The sequence below is a fragment of the Atractosteus spatula genome, chromosome 8 (assembly GCF_055471065.1).
Source record: "Atractosteus spatula isolate fAtrSpa1 chromosome 8, fAtrSpa1.hap1, whole genome shotgun sequence".
Classification (NCBI taxonomy): Eukaryota; Metazoa; Chordata; class Actinopteri; order Semionotiformes; family Lepisosteidae; genus Atractosteus; species Atractosteus spatula.
The window spans coordinates 48791975-48811523 of record NC_142713.1 but is presented as its reverse complement, the minus strand read 5'-3'; the positions used below and the strand labels follow the sequence as shown (position 1 = coordinate 48811523).

The 19549-nt window shown below is 35.7% G+C and overlaps 1 protein-coding gene across 2 annotated transcripts in view; it reads left to right on the top strand.

The window, feature by feature from the left end:
- tmem110l (transmembrane protein 110, like) overlaps positions 1-19549 on the top strand; it is a 35029-nt gene that overhangs the window by 7511 nt on the left and 7969 nt on the right. The window contains exons 1-6 of one of the 2 annotated variants that reach the window (XM_088924005.1): positions 3780-3824; positions 6063-6111; positions 6624-6719; positions 6952-7073; positions 16869-16981; positions 18334-18417. In XM_088924005.1, the coding sequence (XP_088780131.1) occupies positions 3803-3824; positions 6063-6111; positions 6624-6719; positions 6952-7073; positions 16869-16981; positions 18334-18417 (486 nt within the window). In that variant the 5' untranslated portion in view covers positions 3780-3802. Of the gene's footprint in view, positions 1-3779; positions 3825-6062; positions 6112-6623; positions 6720-6951; positions 7074-16868; positions 16982-18333; positions 18418-19549 lie in introns of those variants that run through there. The other variant, XM_088924006.1, reaches the window with a different exon arrangement.

Here is a 19549-nt window from a genome sequence, read left to right as displayed (position 1 = left end):
ATATAATATAGTGCTTATAAAATATGTATTTAATTTTGTACGTTTTCACCTAGCCCAGTGTTGCGACTAGTTTCTAAAGCTAGGTTTTAATAGACTGGATTTCCCCCATGTTAGAAGCTTTAATACTATATTTTTAACTGAAACATAATGTTAACATTTGGGTTTCTTTCTGGATTGAATGATTTAACACCACAAGTATTATTTACTTAATTGTACAGTCTTTGTGAAAGATGTTTGAGGAAGTAATTTTATGCCTTTGTAAATACAGTAAATGATTGAATCACCTAGGAGTTATGCATTTGACTTCCAGCTGTTAGGCTAATATAGCAAATTAATATGAATAAACTGGGTTTTTATTCAGAAATGCAAATTAATCCTTTAGTTGCTAAAGACAGATTCACATTCTTATTAAGACAAAAATGTAATTGCTAGGAAGTGTTTGATGAATTATGCAGTTTATAGAACTGCAAATATTTTGTCATCCTGTCACATATTTTCAAGGTTAAGTGATACAAATTCAAGAAGGAAGTTCAGATTCACTCAGGTTTAGGAGGAAATTGCTGCATGAGAAAAAGTACCATTCAGCAACTATAATAAAATATTATATTTAAAACATTAGATGCCAGAGAGGTAAAAGAGACAGCAATTTTTCCATTGTGTCTAGATTAGATCACTGTAAAAAAAAAAGATAGGTTCAAAATAAGAGGAGGCCTTTTGACCTGTGTAGCGTGTTTGGTTATTAGTATCTAATTGATCTGCAGATTTCATATACTGTAGATGTTTTTTTTAAACAGCTGGAATATCTGCTTTCCAGTGTGTCCAAATAGTGTGTATCAAATATTTATTGTGGCTGGGTGGTGTGTTCCAAACTCCCACATTCTCAATTCTTAATTTCTCAATTTTTCAGGTTATGGAAAGCTCACAATAGATAGTTAAAAAGCACATACAGTAATATGGATAGATGAATAGCACTGAGTAAGTGTAATGTGTTAGCGCTTTTTGGTTGAAACGTGTGAACAACCCATATTCAGTGGCTAGAACAAATCCTAATAAATACAAAACAATATAAAAGGAATTTAAAGGGATAGTGTACCTAATACTTTGGCATTAACTTAATAGGCTGAGGAAATTAGAGTATTGACCAAAGATCAGCACTGTCACAACCCCTTCAGTTACGAGGAATGAACCAGGGAACTACTGCAGTTGGGGTGGAGGGAGGGGAGGTAGAAAAGATTATACATAGGAGGACAGGTGTACAAGTTTAGAATTTGATTTCCTCTCCAATTTTTAAACTAAGAACATTTGCAGTCATGTAATGTTTTAAATATAATATTTTATTTTAATTGCTGAATGGTACAGTGTAGGGTAATGTACAGTATTCATAAATTCATTAAGAAATTATTCTGATCGTTTTATTCTTTATTTGTATTTTTGTGTATGTGGTGTTTTTGTTGTTTATTTATTTTAATCATCAGATTTTAAATTATTTTTTTCCTTGCGGAAATTGGGTTACTTAAAGGCTTGCAGAATGGAACTTTTACATAAGTTAGGGCATCGACTGAAGGTATTAAAAGGATTCAAGGAAATGCTTGTACACCTGAGAATGAATATTACTTTATAAAAAAAAATGAAATTCTAAGTATTGAAAATCTAGTTTCATATTCTCTTTTTTTGTCCACTTCTACTGTTTGTTCATAGAACTGTAAAAGGTTAGTTAAGCAAGATCTACCCATTCTAAATCTACATTGATTGACCTATAGAATCTTATTGCTGTATTTTGCCATTAGAACATTTTCTTCCATTATCTTACATGGATGGACAAAATCATTTTTTTTTTAATCAGTGGGTGTTATCTCTGTCTTGAGTAGCTATTGGAATAGTTTAATAGTAACCCATGAATAATTTCTTAAATACAGTTGGTAGAGTGCCATCAGACATTGGAGATTCATCTTGTAGAATAAGATGTAACACCTTTAGCTCGTCCGCGTTAATGATATTTAATATAGAACTTTCTTTGCCTACCCCAAGATATGACACTTTGTCATGTACTGTACTTCCTCTTTGCAATACTGAAAAAAATATTATTTGTTTTGACCTCCATAGTATAATTCTTTTCTTTCACACTCTTGGCCATTCTAATATGCTTTTGTATCCAAGCTTGCAATCCATTATACTCCTTTTCTTTGAGTGGATCCTGATCTTTTTTTTATCATTTTCTAAATCATTAAGTGCTTTCTCCTTGAATTTTTCTTAATTGATTCATTACATCAACCATTTTCGTCACTACTTTTTAGCCTTTGATTTATTTACTCTTGACATGAATCAGTTCTGTTCTTCAAGCTGAATTTCTCTACACTGTTGCCATCCATTGTCTACTGATTTCATCTCTATCATTTCCCATTTTGGTTCTCTTCAGCTGTCTCATTCCTTTTAGAAGAACACTAATGTTCTGAATAACAGCATAACATAGCAATTGTGCAGATTAATCCTAAAGATTTCTCTTGTTAACAAAAGAAGCTTTAACAGCTCAATTTTGAAACACAATGCAAAATCCTGTTTTTCTTGTCTGCAAGGTTTAGAAACTCATTTGTATTCTGGGTACTGTTTGTATTCATTTGGGTGCGTTCTGTATGCTATGGCTTCTGCACACTGGACTTGATGCTTTGTGGTAGCACATTTGTTTTAAGAAATGCTGTCATATTGTTGTCAATGCCTAACATAGTTTTGTTATTTTTATGTATTATCTGTCCATCCATTTTCTACCTGCTTTATCTAACTCAGGGTCCCACGAAAGGTGAGGAACACTCTGGTACATATGCCAGTCCATTGCAGGGCGCACACACAGATACAAACACGCACACACTCACACCAGGGCCAGTCTTCCCAGAAGCCAGTTAACCTACCAGTATATCTTTGGACTGTGGAAGGAAATTGGAGCACCTGAAGGAAACATACACAAACATGGGGGAAACATAGAAACTCCACACAGATAGCAATACAATGGTAGGTTAATTGGCTTTTGGGAAAACTAGACCTGGTGTGTCTGCGTGTCCCTGCAATGGACTGATGTTTTGTCCGGGGTGTACCCCTCCTTGCTCCCATTGCTTGTTGGGAGAGGCTTTGGCTCCTCTATGGCCCTGTATTAGATAAAGTGGTTAGAAAATGGATGGATTTACAGATGGTTTTTAAAAAAATTTGCCCAGTGTAGAGCATTTCTATCTTTTCTATCATAATATCTATTCTGACTAAGATGTTCTTGAAGCTTCAAGAAGAGAATCAAGTAATTTTAATGTTTGTAGAATGTAAAGGTAAGGGGAGAATCAACAGAATTGTGACCTTTTTAAAGTTACTTATTATGAAGAAGATAAATATTGAACTAGCATTGCCTCAGAAGGTTACAAAGCCAGGCCAGCAGTGTTGTTAATGATTAAATCAATATCTGCCTGAGCTAGTTTGTGATTGCTGAACCATTTATTGCAACCTTTTATTAAGGCATTACTTTCTGATACTGAATTAGCTGTAATGCATAAAATGGGCAGTTGGATGAAACGTCAGCTGCTAACCTTTAGTCAGATACGAAGAGCGGATTTGTAGAAAATCAAGTGTTATATCGCTCTACAGTATTAGACATAGTATACCAGTGTAATCATTTAACTGAATTAAATTTTCATGAATGGTTCAGTTTTTGCTTCTGGCATTTTCTTCCTTTGAAATTTAGTAAACAGGTAATTAGATGTTCATTTAAGTAGTATTCATTGCTTTTGTAATGGTTTATTTTTCTCACATTTTATAGATTTTGCCGATGATGATTGGTTTCAATGATGGTATGTTTTAGTTTATAAATAATCAATTTCTTGATTTGTTTGATTGCAATTGCGTACTGTCTTGAACCCTGGACTTTGCATTGAAACTAATGATTTAAAGTTACATTAATCATGGATTAAATACTGGATCTTTTGCAGTGAAGATAGCCATCAGGGTGGCTTCAATGTTTTAATATATTTAGCTATGAAAGTAGACCGATGTGTGTCATATGAAATTAACTGTAGGAACGGCCACGTAGGGCTGGCTGCTGCTTTTGTCGTATGTACATACTTTACATTTTGATCTGTATACAGATCTGAGCTAGGAATCAGATAAATAACCTTGTTAGAAGTTTCACTGTCCTTAGAACTTTTCTAGGACAATATTTTGGCAAACAACTGCAAAAAAGGATTTCGGTTTGAAGAGTAAGGCTATGCTCATTATTGTGAGCATATGTACTCTAAAATACAGTCAAAAGGTGCCCGCAGTATCCCCCCCCTCCCAGGAACTTGCAACATAAGATCCCAATTTCAAGTGGTCAGATGTATTCAGTCAAAAAATAATATGGATCATTTGTTAATTAATATTTTTGGAGTGATCATTTGTTTTATCTTGCATATCTTCTTGGAAAGTCCCTATTCAAGATAATAATGCCTGCCAAGAGCTTATAAGAAGCCTGTAGTAAAAACACATGAGTGTTGTAGAAAACTGCTGTTGACCACTGAGCTCAAAAAGATTATGCATTGGATCTGTTTCTTTTTCTTTTTATCTGAGAAGACATTGCTTCAAATAATAAACACTTGTTCAATCTACAGTAGTAGTAGTTGGCAGAACTTATAAAAAAATTCTGAACATGCTGTGATAGTTAACAACTGTGTCTAGGCACAGTGCACATGGGACTTCAAATTACACCATCCTATTTTGTCATCATTTAATTAAGTGATTGTTTTAGAATCACTCAAAATATTTTATAACATGAGGCATTGTTTTTGCCAGTTCTTTGAAACAGAAGCACCCATCTAAATTTTAGAAGATGAGATGACTGAACTTAGTTTTTTTCAGCTGTTTTCTATGTTGTACTTCAATTAACTTAATGAGTGCATACAGTAGCTAACATAAATTTAAATTGTATCTGTATTCTTACCTAAATGGTACTGAAGCACCAGCATTAAGTATTTTAGGTAATACTGTAGTATCAAGATAATATCTAGATTGTATGATGTTTCTACTGCATTTTCAGAAAATAAACCAGTTCCAGTCAAACAAGGCTTTCAAAAAAGAACACAGACCAACAGAGCACGTCAATGCGCTCAAAGTGTCACATCTGTCTGACACAGTGTCGATTACATTATTGTTCTCAGGGCTATGCCAAGTTCTGCTGCTTCTTCCTTATAAAAAACATGCTATCATATTTGAATTATTCTAGTTTCAATTATATGAATTATAAGAATGCTTTCTCCATTTTCAGTTAGTTTCTTCCTCATTTAAAGACATGCACGTGTCGATATTTCTGTATTGTTTAGAAATGTGAAGAAACACACATCTGTAAAAAAAACACACCAAAGAATCACCTGTATGAAGCTCATGTGTGCGGTTTTGGTGATGCATTAGGTCAATTGATCAGCACAGGTATTTTGAATAATTCAATTGAAAAGCTACTTTACCATCCCTTTTTGTGAATGGGCCTTATAAAGTAAAAATCCTTTGGCAATATAGTCTTCACAATGTTTATGAGGCAGTGTACATTCGTCTTTAATCCTATTACCTGCAACAGCTGTAATTATGATGCTTCAATGTGACCAGCTTTGAATTCACCTCAATACAATGCAGAAGTTTATTCAAATGTTCCAAGTACTAGTAGCATTCACAAAGAACAGTTGTCAACAGCCCAAGATTTTATGTTAAGAAAGTTTTCTCAGATTATTACTTATGGTCTGTAGAGCATGAAGTTGGAAATCAGGTTGCCTTGAAATGAACATTGTCAGTACAAAAACCAATCTGAAACCTTTGAGTGACATTAATGCTTCTTTGGACTAAAGTTTAATTAATTGGAGGTCGCTAAACACTTAAAAGCTAACTGTTGTTTGGCCCTTAAAGTATGAAAGCAGTGTTTTTCCTTTTCCTTAAATAATTAAAGGAACAACTAAATTATCTACACCACACACATTAGAACTGGTAAAATCTGAGCTATGGGTCAGCAGTCTTTGCTTCTTCTTTTTTCTAATTTTTATTTTTAAACAATTCCATTTTATTTGCAGTAAAAAGGTTCAGAGAACCCAGAGAAGAGAGGCGACCATGGAGAATTTGGTAAGAGTTTCTGTTTGGCTGCCTTTACTCAAATCAAAAGCTACATTATTAAATAATTCGCCTACCTGAATGACATCAGAATGCGATGGCAAAATAGGAAATGAACAGAAATGACAGCAATTTGTTTTTACTGTTTTTCACTGCATGAGGTGGTCTATAACTGTTTTTAGAGCGCTGAAGTTCCTTGAATATGCATACATTAACATCAAAATTGCAAACTTTTGGATGTTACTTAATTTAACACTCCTATTTAGTAACTGATATGCAAAGGCAATTCCACTCAGCTGTGTATATATAAACAATATTTTCAGTATACATTCTCTAGACATATTTTCGAAAACAGGCAACTGTTTTCGTAATTGGTTGCAACTTGCACTCATTATGGCTACATATTAACTGGACTGGGACTGTGGTACAAACAGTGTAGACATGTGGTCTGAAAATATATATATCATTTTAAGAGAATTACGTATCAGCCTGCACTCTTGAAATGACTTTCTTTGTCTCTCCAGGTTTTATGACACATCTAAGCAAGCTATTGGAGCTCTCTTCATTCACTTTGCCAACGTGTTCCTGTCCAATTTCACAGAAGAGGATCCATGCTCCTTGTAAGAGTTGTATCACAATATAGTCCTATATTAAATATCTATGTTTTAAATGTAATGAACTTGAGTTTTCAAACACATTTTAATTTAGAGACATTTAGAATTATAAGAGTTTGACACTCCTTGATAAGCCAGAATTAAAGTTAGGACTTTAATAAGGTTAAGGCTTGACTAAGTTTAAGATGTACAGTATCCTGCGTACTGAGAGATTTCACAGATGGTGGTTTGCTTCTAGATACCTCATGAACTTCCTGTTGGATGCCACTCTGGGGATGCTTCTGATCTGGATCGCTGTGAAAGTTATCACCAGGGTGGTGGAATACAAACAGTTTACATTGCTTACCTTTGGAGAATATGGTAAGGAAGAGAAATTAATTGAAAGTGTTTGTTTTTGATTGTGTTCCTTTTAGTACTTTACAAACCATTACCATTTTTGTATGCATCTAAACACAGAATAACAGCAGAAGAAAATTTAATAAAATAATTCCTTCTAAATGTCTTCTCTTTTTCTTATGCTGTTTTAAAATTACATCTTGCTCATGCATTTTGTGAATGTTATTGAGATAAGGTGCTCCTATGTTTCTGATCATTTTTGTTTGCATTGGGACCACTAGAGTGTGCTAGACACTGTATACTTACTGTTGAGTCAAGACCTTTTTCCTTGAAGTCATTTTCAGTATTTTGTATCATCACTAGGGGTCAGCAAGACATTATTAATAATACAGAAGAATATAAAACACAGCTTTCATTGAATTTAAATATGGACAGATTTTTACAAGTAGTTTCATTTTTGAATTTGAATCTTTAATATGTGTTTAAGTGGGATCACATCTAAATGCATCTCCAGGGTGTGTGTCACTGTATTTTTTTGAGTCTGTAAAATGTCTTCTGCAATATTTTTTCTTTTTTTTAGAATTTACCATTTTATATGGGCATTTGTTTTCTATAACCACATTTCTAGATTTCAGTTTTATTTTGAGGTTGGAAAAGAAGTAAAGGAAGGCTACATAAGTACAAGGTTTGTGTGTGCATTATTACAGTTGTCTTTTTGTCAACTAATCCCTTAATAAAATGATGACAGGATTCTTGAATATTACTTTGCAGGGTTTCTTATTGAAATAGATTCTAAGCACCAAAAGCAATGTATTAATATTTATGCATGTATGCTTTTAGAAAATGATACAGTAGACCCCCTTTGGATCAGTCCTGTTCACTATGTCCATGTCAAGTCAATAAAATGTCAGTGTCCATGCAAAAAAAAAGATTTTAATTTTTCTGATCATTAATTTATTTTATTAGGGGAAAGGTGAAAAAAACAAGAAAATGCAAAAAAAGAATCAAATTATCACTCAGTAGCCATGCAGTAGTAAGAGAGACATATTATTCAGTAATAATAATCAGTATTAGGAAAGCTTTCTAATTTGTCAGTGGACATCTTTAAGACTTGACTTGCTTGGCAATTCTTAATGATGTTTTCTGTACAAAAGTATCAATGAATACCATGAATGCTCCGGACTGAATTCAGGCATTTGCAGCGCTCAGCTAACCTGCTTATTCACGCCATTTATATAACCTTGATCCACAAACTCAGACATGAAAGTTTTCAGTTCCCCGAGCTCTATGATTTTCAGAGTGCAAGATTACAGCATTGCTGATATATTTTGATTCATTTCAGCCCCCGTGATACAAAAGGCTGGGTCCCCCAAGCGCATAAGCTTCTTCTTTTGCTTCAGTGTTTTAATCCACTTGTATAAGCAGTGTGGGTATTTCAAGCTTTTGTAATGAAATGAGAATGATTGTGTTCCTGTTTAGTGGGAGATAAGCGAGTCAGAGAGTTTAATTAATAATGGCAGTGGCTCATGGATTTTAGATTTAGTAGGGTTCTGTGTTTTGTTTTATCAGGAATATGATTACGCTGTCACACTGTTCTGGTTTAAGGACAGTTTGTAAGTGATGTTTCATCAAGCTGAAACTATCCATTAATTCAGATGCTTCATTTTTTTAATAATGCTGAAAAAAGTGAAAACAAATCTGATGGGTGAAGCAGTAGGGGAATCGGGCTTAATCACAAATCAGGATTTTAATTATCCACTGTTTCATCATCACTAGGCATGTGCATACTTTGTAATGGTTATGTAGTAGAAGTAGATTTAAAGTCCTGATAAGAGCTTAGTCATGTGTAGTGGTATTGTGTGCACATTTTATTTTTCTTACTGAAGTAATGCATCGATACTTACTGTACTTTCATCCGATATGGTTTATTTAATGTCATCGGTCTCAAAACTTTGTTGCTATTTTGGTTATATTGTTTTGTAAAAGTTATAGAAAGTACATCCTGTTTTCTTTCATCGTGGAACATGAGTAAGTACAGTATGTACAATTTTGAAAACAGTTTTGAAATACTTTAATTATAGCGAATGATTCACACAAAGAGTTGTACTTTGAACAATTACAAGCACTAGGACCCAATAAACCCATCAAAGAGCTGTGAAATTAATGTGTAATTATGCTCATTTTCATAGTAGTATTTTGCAGTCCTGTCCTTGTAGACCATTTTGTGTTTTGCATTTAATTCCTCCCATTTATCTTGATTTATAAGGCTGATCAAACCCTATAAGTGAAATATCTGTTGAAGTTTCTACTTGAAAATGTCTTACTTTAAGAAGGTAGTCTTTAGAAATGAGTATTGACTATGCACACAGTTCTGGATTTCTGAAATGTTTCATTTGTAACAGCTGAACCCATGCAAAATAATGGTGGTTTATATGGTTTGACAGCATCTAAAACATTTATAATATATTATAATTTATAATAGTCTTTGGAAAGTTGTTTATACACAAATGTAGAAGAATATAAATTTCCTATACAAGTTCAAATAAGACTGACCAGGTCTAACTAGACTAAAATACTGTAACGCTTACGGCCGACAGGTACTGTGTAAGAGCCGGCTTACCAGAGCAGGTGACGTCACCGCCCTTCCCTGTGATAGCAGGACTACAGCTACTGGGCTGTAGGGAGATCTCTCTTTGGCTCACCGGGCTGGGTCCCTGCAGAGTGACGCGGGAGTCCCGGGTTCGAGCCCCCGATGGTGGGGGGCCGACCTAATGCGGCAAGGGCGCCCGCCTGAGCCCCCGTTGCGTTACATTGGTGTCAGAAGCGGGGTGGGATAGCCCTTCGCCGGGAACGGCGATTTAAGCGGGGGAGAGTGTAACGCTTACGGCCGACAGGTACTGTGTAAGAGCCGGCTTACCAGAGCAGGTGACGTCACCGCCCTTCCCTGTGATAGCAGGACCACAGCTACTGGGCTGTAGAGAGATCTCTCTTTGGCTCACCGGGCTGGGTCCCTGCAGAGTGACTCGGGAGTCCCGGGTTCGAGCCTCGGACGGTGCGGGGCCGACCTGATGTGGCAAGGGCGCCCGCCTGAGCCCCCGTTGCGTTACAATACAATATTTCTGATGCTGAATACTGACTCGGCAAAAGAGGTTAGAAATAACAAGTCTGTATTTCAGTATAGAGTTCAAAGAGACTCTGCATTTAAAAGTCCAGCTGGAACAAATCCAAAAAGAGGCAGTGATCGTAATGAACTAGAAGTATTTTTGTGCATTTTTTTGTTTGTAATTGCACTACTACAAGTTCTGCACAATGGGGATGCAAATTCAAGTCACTAAAGTCAATATCTTATGTAGCTATGTTAATATAACCTATATGACTAACTGCAAAAAGGTTTTATAGGCAGTCTTCAGGCAGTTTGATCTGCTGCATCTATGGATGTAAGTTGCCCTGATTACTCTATCTTGTAGTACAAGTTGTACTAGAACCATGTGCAGTCATTGACCTTATGATTGTTTTTGTAACATCATAGAAGCTCTCTAATGGTATTTCTGTGACATTCAGTAGTGGTCTGCAAGACCTTGTTAGGGCATTCCAGTTTGAAGAGCACTCAGCACTTCATTATACTCATTATTGCATTATCGTGGTGTCACTGTACATGGGCGAAGAACATCTGAGATAGAGATTTTCTAATGATTCAATAGTTTCTAAATGTGTCTTCTTAAATGCTGCACTGTTAAGACATGTTCCAGTGAAATACAGACCTTTGCAAAACTATTAAGACTCTTTTAATGGTGTCCATTTTCACATGAGTTTAGCTGCAAGCTCTTAAAGAAGTTTACAGGGGGCTGGCATTTCAATGAATTTAAATATGGAGATATTTAATATTATTGGAGATATTTAATAAATATTCAAGGTGGAGAACATACATCACATCCCTTACCCAGTGAGTGAGGGTGGGAGAACCTTCACTCAAAGGCAAAGTTGGGAATTTGACTGGGGCCAAATAGGGACATTCACCCTATTTACCATTCACATAGCTTCTTAAGCTATTCCATTGGAGCTTTTGACTTGTGCTTTGGAGCCTTGTCCAGCTGAAAGTTTTTTTTCCCCCCCGTTTTTAGCAAGTTTTCCTCTAGGATTTAAGTGTACTTTGCTCCATCTATGTTGCCATCAGACTTGACAGTCTTCAGAGTCCCTGCTGGTGAGAAGCATAACAATAACAGAATGTGACCACCTCCGTCTTTGAAGGTGATAGTGTTGACAGAGTGATGCACTATGTTGGGTTTCCATCAGATGTAACACTTTACATTTAGACCAAAGAGTTCCAATTGTGTCTTCTTTGACCACATACCCTTTTGCCATTTGTTAATTCTGGTCTAGTCTAATGACAGTTTCAACTCAGCTCGGCTATGTCTGCAGCACAGGGCTCAACCTGTCAAAAGACTCTGGACAAACTGCAGTGTTCTTAGAAACGGTACATGCTTCCCAATGTCAAAAATAATATAGTTAAAAACTTCTGTTTTATTAATAGATCAATTTCTGTCTAAATTGTGTTTTTATGCAGTATCATTATTTCATGCAAGGTTGACGTTTTTGAAGATCAACAAAATGAATGCGAAAGGTGGCTGCTACAGGAGACTGTTTATCTTTCTATCTGTAGCAGTGGTCTGAGAGCAGGCAGCACAGTGGTTAGCCATCAACGTGGAGATTGTATGCTCTCCCTGTGTTCACATGGGTTTCCACCAAGTGCTCCAGTTTCCTTCCACAAACATGCTGGTAGGTTAAGTGGCTCCTGGAAAAAAGTGGCCCTGGTGTGCCACCGTGCATGTATGTTTGACCGTGTGCCCTTCAACGGACTGGCGTCTCATCCGGAATTCATCTTGCTTTCCACCTTTTGCTTGCCGGGATGGGCTCCAGCTCCCCCCTAATCCTGGATTTGGATAAAAGTGGTTTGAAAATGGGTAGATGGAGAGGTGGTCTGTGAACACATGGAGACTAGTGCATCACAAGTTAACCCCTTTTAAATGGCGATACCCATTTTAACAGCTGGTTGTACTGCAGCAGCTTGGATTAAATATCTTGCTCTTGCTTCTTGCTGGACAGACTAGTAGTGTTTGCTCTGAGAACATGAATGCTTGGTCTCCTGATAATGGGTGAAGAGAACAACCATTCCAGGCTGCCCCCAGAAAACTGTCTGCTAAACAATAAACCCATTGAGCAGAGTAACAAATACTCCTTCTGTGATTAATATTTCTTATTCAGAGTACAGATGAAATGCTTACAGCTCCCAATTACCCAGTGATCGTTGCACAGCAAATCATAAAGACTTCTTGTCAATCACCTCTGAAAGACTCAAAATTAAGTATAACGTGACTTGACAGCTTCATCTTCTTCGCTGTCTGAATATACTGTAGATTGTAATTTGAAGGATCTCTCTCACCTGCGTGATAGAAACCTGTTACAGACCAATCCTTGAGATTTTGTGTTTTGAGAGAGGTACGCATGTGCTTATTTCATTTGGGTTTTGTGTCGGTAACCAGCAATTTATAGTTTTCTCATTGTATTTTTTTCTTTTTCCATTTTAAGTGACCAAATTATGTATTTTGGCATGCAGTAGATATTGTGGCACCGAGCCTGCTGTCTTGCAATTTATTGCCCACAGGTTTTATCTAATATGTACAGTATATGAGAAGAACTGTTCTATATAGAGGAATAAAAGTATATTGAAGATGTACAGGTAGGTTGTTTATATACAGTATAATTTGGTATACTATCCACATATAAAGAAATATAAATAAAGGTCATGTCTTATAAATACAGTAGAGTTTTATTTAGCCCTGTACCGTAGAGGGGGACAGTATGCCTAAGATTTTTAAATACTGCTTGTCTTTTCTTTCACATTCCAAGATCTGTATGTTCTGGTGAAAATTTTTTTACCATTTTAAATGTGAAAACACTATAATATTAATATGCAGCTTGTAATGATATTAATTGGTTTTGATACTGTAGAAACAGTGTTTGATCACATAGTGATCAAAGACATTTCTTTAATCCCTTTAAGCATGGTGAAAATCCATGAACTGTTTTTTGTACTCTGCAAAACAAGCTTGTTTACTGGTAGATGCATAACTGTAATTCTGTTTCATTCAAGTAAACAGAACAAAATGGTTTGAATATCAAATAACTGCAGGGATGCAATCGTTTAATTTAAAGAGAGGCATGGTTTGAAAACAACTGTATGGAAGTGGTGCTTTCTTCTCCATGGGATTATATGGCCATGTTAGGGAATTCTGTAGATCGTGCTCTAATGAGGTGCAGATTTTAATATCTAATAATTAGAGCCATGCAAAATTTGGAACCTGACAAACATGCAAATTGTTGCAGCCGCAAAAATCTGATTTATAACCTAATAAAAAAGAAAAAGACCTCGTGGAACAGACAATGTCAAGATAGATACTTTATTGATTCCGTGAGGGAAATTGCAGTGCAACAGCAACTTTACACAGACAACACAGCCACAGTGTAACGAATGATACAATAATAATAATAGTACAATACATACAATACAATCAGTATAGTGAGGGGTACACTAAAAGAGTTACAGAAAAATCGTATAACACATATGAATATAAATATAGATGTATATAGATATAAATATAAATATAAATATAAATGTATTGCACGGGTCCCTGGCATATATTGCACAAAAAACGGTTGTGAACGTGAAAAGAAAGAGAGCAGATGTAGCAGTAGATGTGTTTAGTCCAGAAACAGGTCACTGTCAATGTTGCCTCTGCTCAGACGCAAGGTGGATGCGTTGTACAGTCTTATGGCAGAAGGCAGGAATGACCTCCTGTAGCGCTCCCTGTCGCACCGTGGATGAATCAGTCTATTGCTGAACGTGCTCTTCATTTCTACATGCCTGTCATAGAGGGGATGGGAGATGTTGTCCATGATGGCCTCTAGTGATCGTGCAACTGATGTGCTGATTCAAATGCTATCTCTTCTGGAACATAGTGCTGCTTTTGATACAGTGGGTCACTGGATTAGACAGACTTGTTGACGAATTATATTGTTTGAAATGTATCTTTCAATACATTTGACTGTAATGTCCATGCATGACCTCATGAAGGCCGATCAAATTCGAAATATTAATGCTGTGGCTGCCTGGTTTCAACACAAAGTGAGGGACTACAGAGTTCATCGAAGGTTTTGCAATGAATTAGTCATTGCGTTATACAGAAGTTGCACAGCACTGACGATGAGTAAAGAAAGCCCAGTTTAATGCTCTAGTCTATTTGTGAAAAATGACCACATACCTACATCCCTAATCATTTAGAGCCTTCATACTTTTTCAAAGGGCCTGTGAGTTTCTGAAAACTGTAATGGTTTTCAGCCAACATACTCACAGTAGGGAATGCACTGCGAAGGACTTAAGGATTAGTGTAAAACCATATGGTGTTAAGTCAGTATGGTTTCTAGTGATCTAAATAGTTATAGAAACGGTAACAGGTAAAATTATTGATTTTCTAAAAAGATTTTAATTGCACGATCACAGCCATTCATTGTGGTGATGCAGCTTCACATTTATTCTCAAACGTGAGCTGGTGTCAGGGAGAGTTTACAACAGGCGGGACTCCAGCTCACCCTGGGAAGGGACTGTGTCCTGTTTGTCAGCACCCTTTTATCATGTTAAAGTTTTTACCCAGCAGATGTTTCAACATGTTATTAGCACTAAGAGGCACTTACTGTGGTGGGAGGTGGGATGAGCAGAAAATGATACAATTGGCATGCTGGAATGTGTTCCTTTACCACATATTTAGAAGGTTGTGGCAAGTAATGTGTGTCAAATGTACACAAATAATTGTTGTTCAAGGGTTTCATAGCTGGTACAGGGTGGCTGCTGCATCGCTGTCTGTTCCATAGTTAGGCAAGAGAAAAGTTTAAGGAACAGCTCATGCTTTTTTTTTTAATGACTGGGCCTGCTGTGTAATCAGAGTGGATTCATTATTGGGAGGGAAACATGTTCTTGTGTCCATGATTTGTACAGAGGGATCTCTAATTCTTGAAAACACTAGAAAGGGAGTATCGTTAGACTTTAAACTAAAACTTTATTAGACGGACGAAATGTAATTATCTTTTTATGCTAAAAAAATATTAAACACTTTGAACATTTTTTTTGTGGTCAGCAAGTCAATTTATTTTGTCATAATTTCAATGTAAAGATGGGGGGGGGGGGAAGCAAAGTTCATGGATTTTTTTCCCATCTGTTAGCTAAGTAGGGCTTGCAACTTTGTACTGTAAAATTACCCCCTTTTTCATCACTGCTGTGAAATGGATCTTAACCTTAAATACAAATACTTGAGGTCTTTTAAGTACAGTTGACTAATTACAGTATAACAGTTGCAAGACTTTCATGTTGTTCTCGATACTACATGGTAGCTCTGTGATGTGAGGAGATCTGTAAGCAAGTAGCATTTCACATAAATTCACATGGGAAAATGAGTCACTCTTTTTTGTACTTTTTTTCCTTTAAAAACATGCTAAAAATAGCTTGAGGAATGTTTCATTTTTCCAATAGAGAGAAGTATTTTATTTGATCAAACTGCATATGTTGGCAGAGCTGTTTATCAAAGGAAATAGTACAGTAAAAGTGTATGAAAATACACAAGACTGACCATAATGTCAGATTTGAAACTATAGAATAGCCTTAAAGTGTTAAAGCATATTTCATAATGTTATTACTGGTAACTGTCATGTAATAGGTTTGGTGGTATTGTTTTTTAACCCATGTGTTAAAAAGTTTCTAATGTAAGGGATAAAATGTTGTTGTAGTAGATAACAGGGCAGTAACTGCAGACTGGTTGTGTGCTAGGGGTTGCATGCAGCATTTCTTCTGGTACCTCTGATCTGTATCTACCAGCAAAACAAGAACATTATGCAATGGTGTTATGATTTAGTAAACTGTCTCGTGGAGGATAAACTGAGTCAGACAAGCACATTTCACACAAACTGGAATTGTGTGAAACCAACAAGAGTCAACATTATTCCATTACACAACCACATAATTTGCAAACAAAGACTATTTAGATGGAGTTCATAAGAACATTTCAGGAGAAGGGCAAGCCCCAAATGTCATCTCTAGAGTATAAAAGTAAAGTTTCAGACCACTATTTCCCAGCATTCATAGTGCTAACACCCTCCAACAAAATCCAAAACCCATGGCCAATCCAGTATCTATTGGTTTATATGGGGTGTTGAGTTTCTCTTCCACTTGGCCAGGAGATAATATATAAAGCAATGGAGATTTAAGCCAGAAAATCAATAAAGACTCCATCCACAATCACATTATTGGGGATTGTATCTTCAAAATTGAAATGTATCAGCTCATTGTGAATCTTCATGAAAACCCATTCTGCTCCAGAATAGAATACGCATAACTTTATTTGGAGCTGTGCTGAAATAATGCAATATCGAGTACTTTTCGTACAACCAAATATAATAAGAGCTTTAGAAACATCATACATTCAACCAAAATTTAATATAAATGGTCATGGAAAAAACTGTCTAAGGGTCAAAGCAATGTGTTGTTAATGTAATAGACTGTCATTAGCTTATTAAATGTATAAATAACAAATCTATAGTCATGCAGTAAGTACAAAAATACAGTATTACATCACAGAATAAATATTCCCAGATTGATTTCCTTAATACTAATTCAATTTTTTTGTCATTTTTACAATTAATATCCAAGATATTGGATTCATGAAGAACGTACACTGTTGCTTCATTCTTCTGTTGCTTTTGTTCTCTGGACAGGAGACCCCCCTCAAGTGTCTGCATGGATAGGACAGTGTGGGGTATACATGCTTATCATGGTCTTTGAGAAAACCGTGATAAGTCTTGTTCTGCTTATTCCTGGCTGGACCAAAGTGAGTGAAGACCGTACTTAATTTTATTTCCTTAATGCACTGTTGCTCATTTCCTGTTTGATGATTTCCAAGCACTTTTTTTAAAAGGAAAAAATATGCGGACATTTCATGTCAACATACTGCATATTTAGCAGTTGCAGAGACTGTGCCTTGGGTCAAACTAATGGTTGCCACATGTCTAATGAGAAGTTATAATGATTTGAAGCAAGGCAGGTATACATGAAAATCAACAAAAATTGAAGAAGAAATCCATGCAGATGTCTACTTTTTCTGATTCCATCACTGCTGACAGACACATGGAACTCCAAAATACAAATCTTTCATCTGCTTCTTTTAACAGTATGCACACTTTTAAAATGGTGTGGGTATAAAAAACAACCTGCATTGAATCTGCAGTTGATAATGACTGTATTACACCATAAGTGCTTCTTTTTTTATTTGGAGTTCAATTATACAAAAACTACCATGATAACAAGGGCGCAACAGACAGAAGGGAGGAAGTTTAAAGATAGTTTGCTGAGGTATTTCAGATGGCATTTATTAGCCATGTGCAGTAAAAAAAAATCAAACACTAACCCTAACCCTAACTTTTTTATTTTCTACGTCTCCTGTAATCCAAATCTAAAAATCAGGCGGGAAAACTTAACTCAGTTCTACAAATTTAAAATTTCTTTTTTTTCATACTGGCTGTGTTAGAAAGAAATTTAAACTAATTGTTTTAATTATTATTATTTATTATTATTATTAAAACCCTATTTAGTAAAAAAAAAAGAGAATTTGGTATAAACTATGCTTTTAGTTGCATGCTGGGTTGATTCATATTTGTTACATTTGGAAAATGTGTGAATTATGTTACCAACACTGTGAGGTTAGGGTGATTAATCTTCTTCAGAACGTTGAAATCTTTATTTTTTTTACATTGCAAGCAAATGACAATAAGCTAAGTTACAATATATTCCTTTTCACATTTCAGAGACCCAACCTTGATCTTTAAAAGTCTGTTTAGTCTCCAAATGTAAATATTTGATTTTGTTTTCTCAGCAAATGTCCAAATCTAAGGATATGAAAATGTTTGGTTATACTCCAAATAAAATCAGAACAAATGTTTACTTTGTTGAGCAATTTATCTGAAGATATTCTTTCTCTCACCTCTAAAACACTTATTTTCCTCTCCAAAGGAAATTGAATAGAAGCCTTGTAAGTGCAGTGGAAATTCTCTCTAATCTTAGCATAAGCCTAAATTACAAGCTTCTTGGCCTGTAATAAACCCTTGGGGGCAGATGTGAAACCTATGTGTCCAGAAGTCTGTATTACTGGCACTGAAGCCAACTGCTGGGAATTTTGCATTTCAGCTTCAAGACGTTTTGTTGGACTATATCCCGAACCCACAGCTGGAGCTGGTGCTGGTCATTCTGATTGTGCCTTTCGTTGTTAACGTGAGTAAGGACTCTGCTCCAGCTCTCTTCTCCCCCGAAAGAGAACCTTGAGATGTCACATCGTTTTCCATAACCCTCTCTTCATGTTCGTTTTACTACTTTTTTTCTTGTTCTCATTTGCTGTTCTGTGAATACAGATCAGGCTGTTATATAGGTTGCAGGAAATTATTATGCTAATTTAACCATCTTGTTTGTCTTTATATTTCTCCTTTTAGTTTTCTCGTTCATGTAGAACGTGTACTCCCCAAATTTCTAGATTCAAGCACAGTTTAGTATGGTCATAATTTGTCCTCTACTTTTTTTCACTGAGCTCAGTAATGATTTTTGATCTGGAGTTCAGAAAATGCTAATTCAATTTTTAATTTACTTTTAATCGCTGATATAGAAGTGTTTGACTCTTACTGTACATGATACGGTAAGCTAACTACAACACCCTGCACATGAAAGAGTAAATACAAACTTAAAATGCAAAGCTAATTCACAATGGAAAGTAAAATGAAGCTGTTTGAACTGAAAAATGCATGACTCTTCGGTTACTGCAGGCACTCTGATTGGGGAAAACTATTTGTGTTTAAGTTATATTTTATTAGAAAGTGAAGATGCTAGTGAAAATAGATGTTAAAGATGTTGAAGAGTTAAGTAAAAAATATATTAGTCCTGGAAATAGTTTAAATATAAGCAATTTACAAAAGTTAAATAATAAAACACCCCCACACTGTCCAGGGAATGCCAGATAACATCATGACTACACAGAAAATTAAACAGACAGTAGCTGAACTGAAAAAGATTATTTCATATACATAGACAACACTTATACAATATGAAGAGAATCCAGAGTGTGCTTACATATTACTCATAATATTTGTCCGTTTTGTCTATCAAAAGTTTAAGATTTAAAATTAAACAGACCTTGGGACCCATCTCCATACATCCAACCTGACGCTCTCAGTAATGACCATCAATCTTAATAAGGATAACTAAGACTTCTTTAAATTACAAATGAAACGGTTCTCCACAGGCGAGTTTGCTCTCTAAACTGACGCTGAAAGGCGACAACCTTCTGCACTGCAGACAAAGAAGCACGTAACAAATTCTGCCAGACAATTTTAAAAAGTAAAGTTAAATGGTTTCA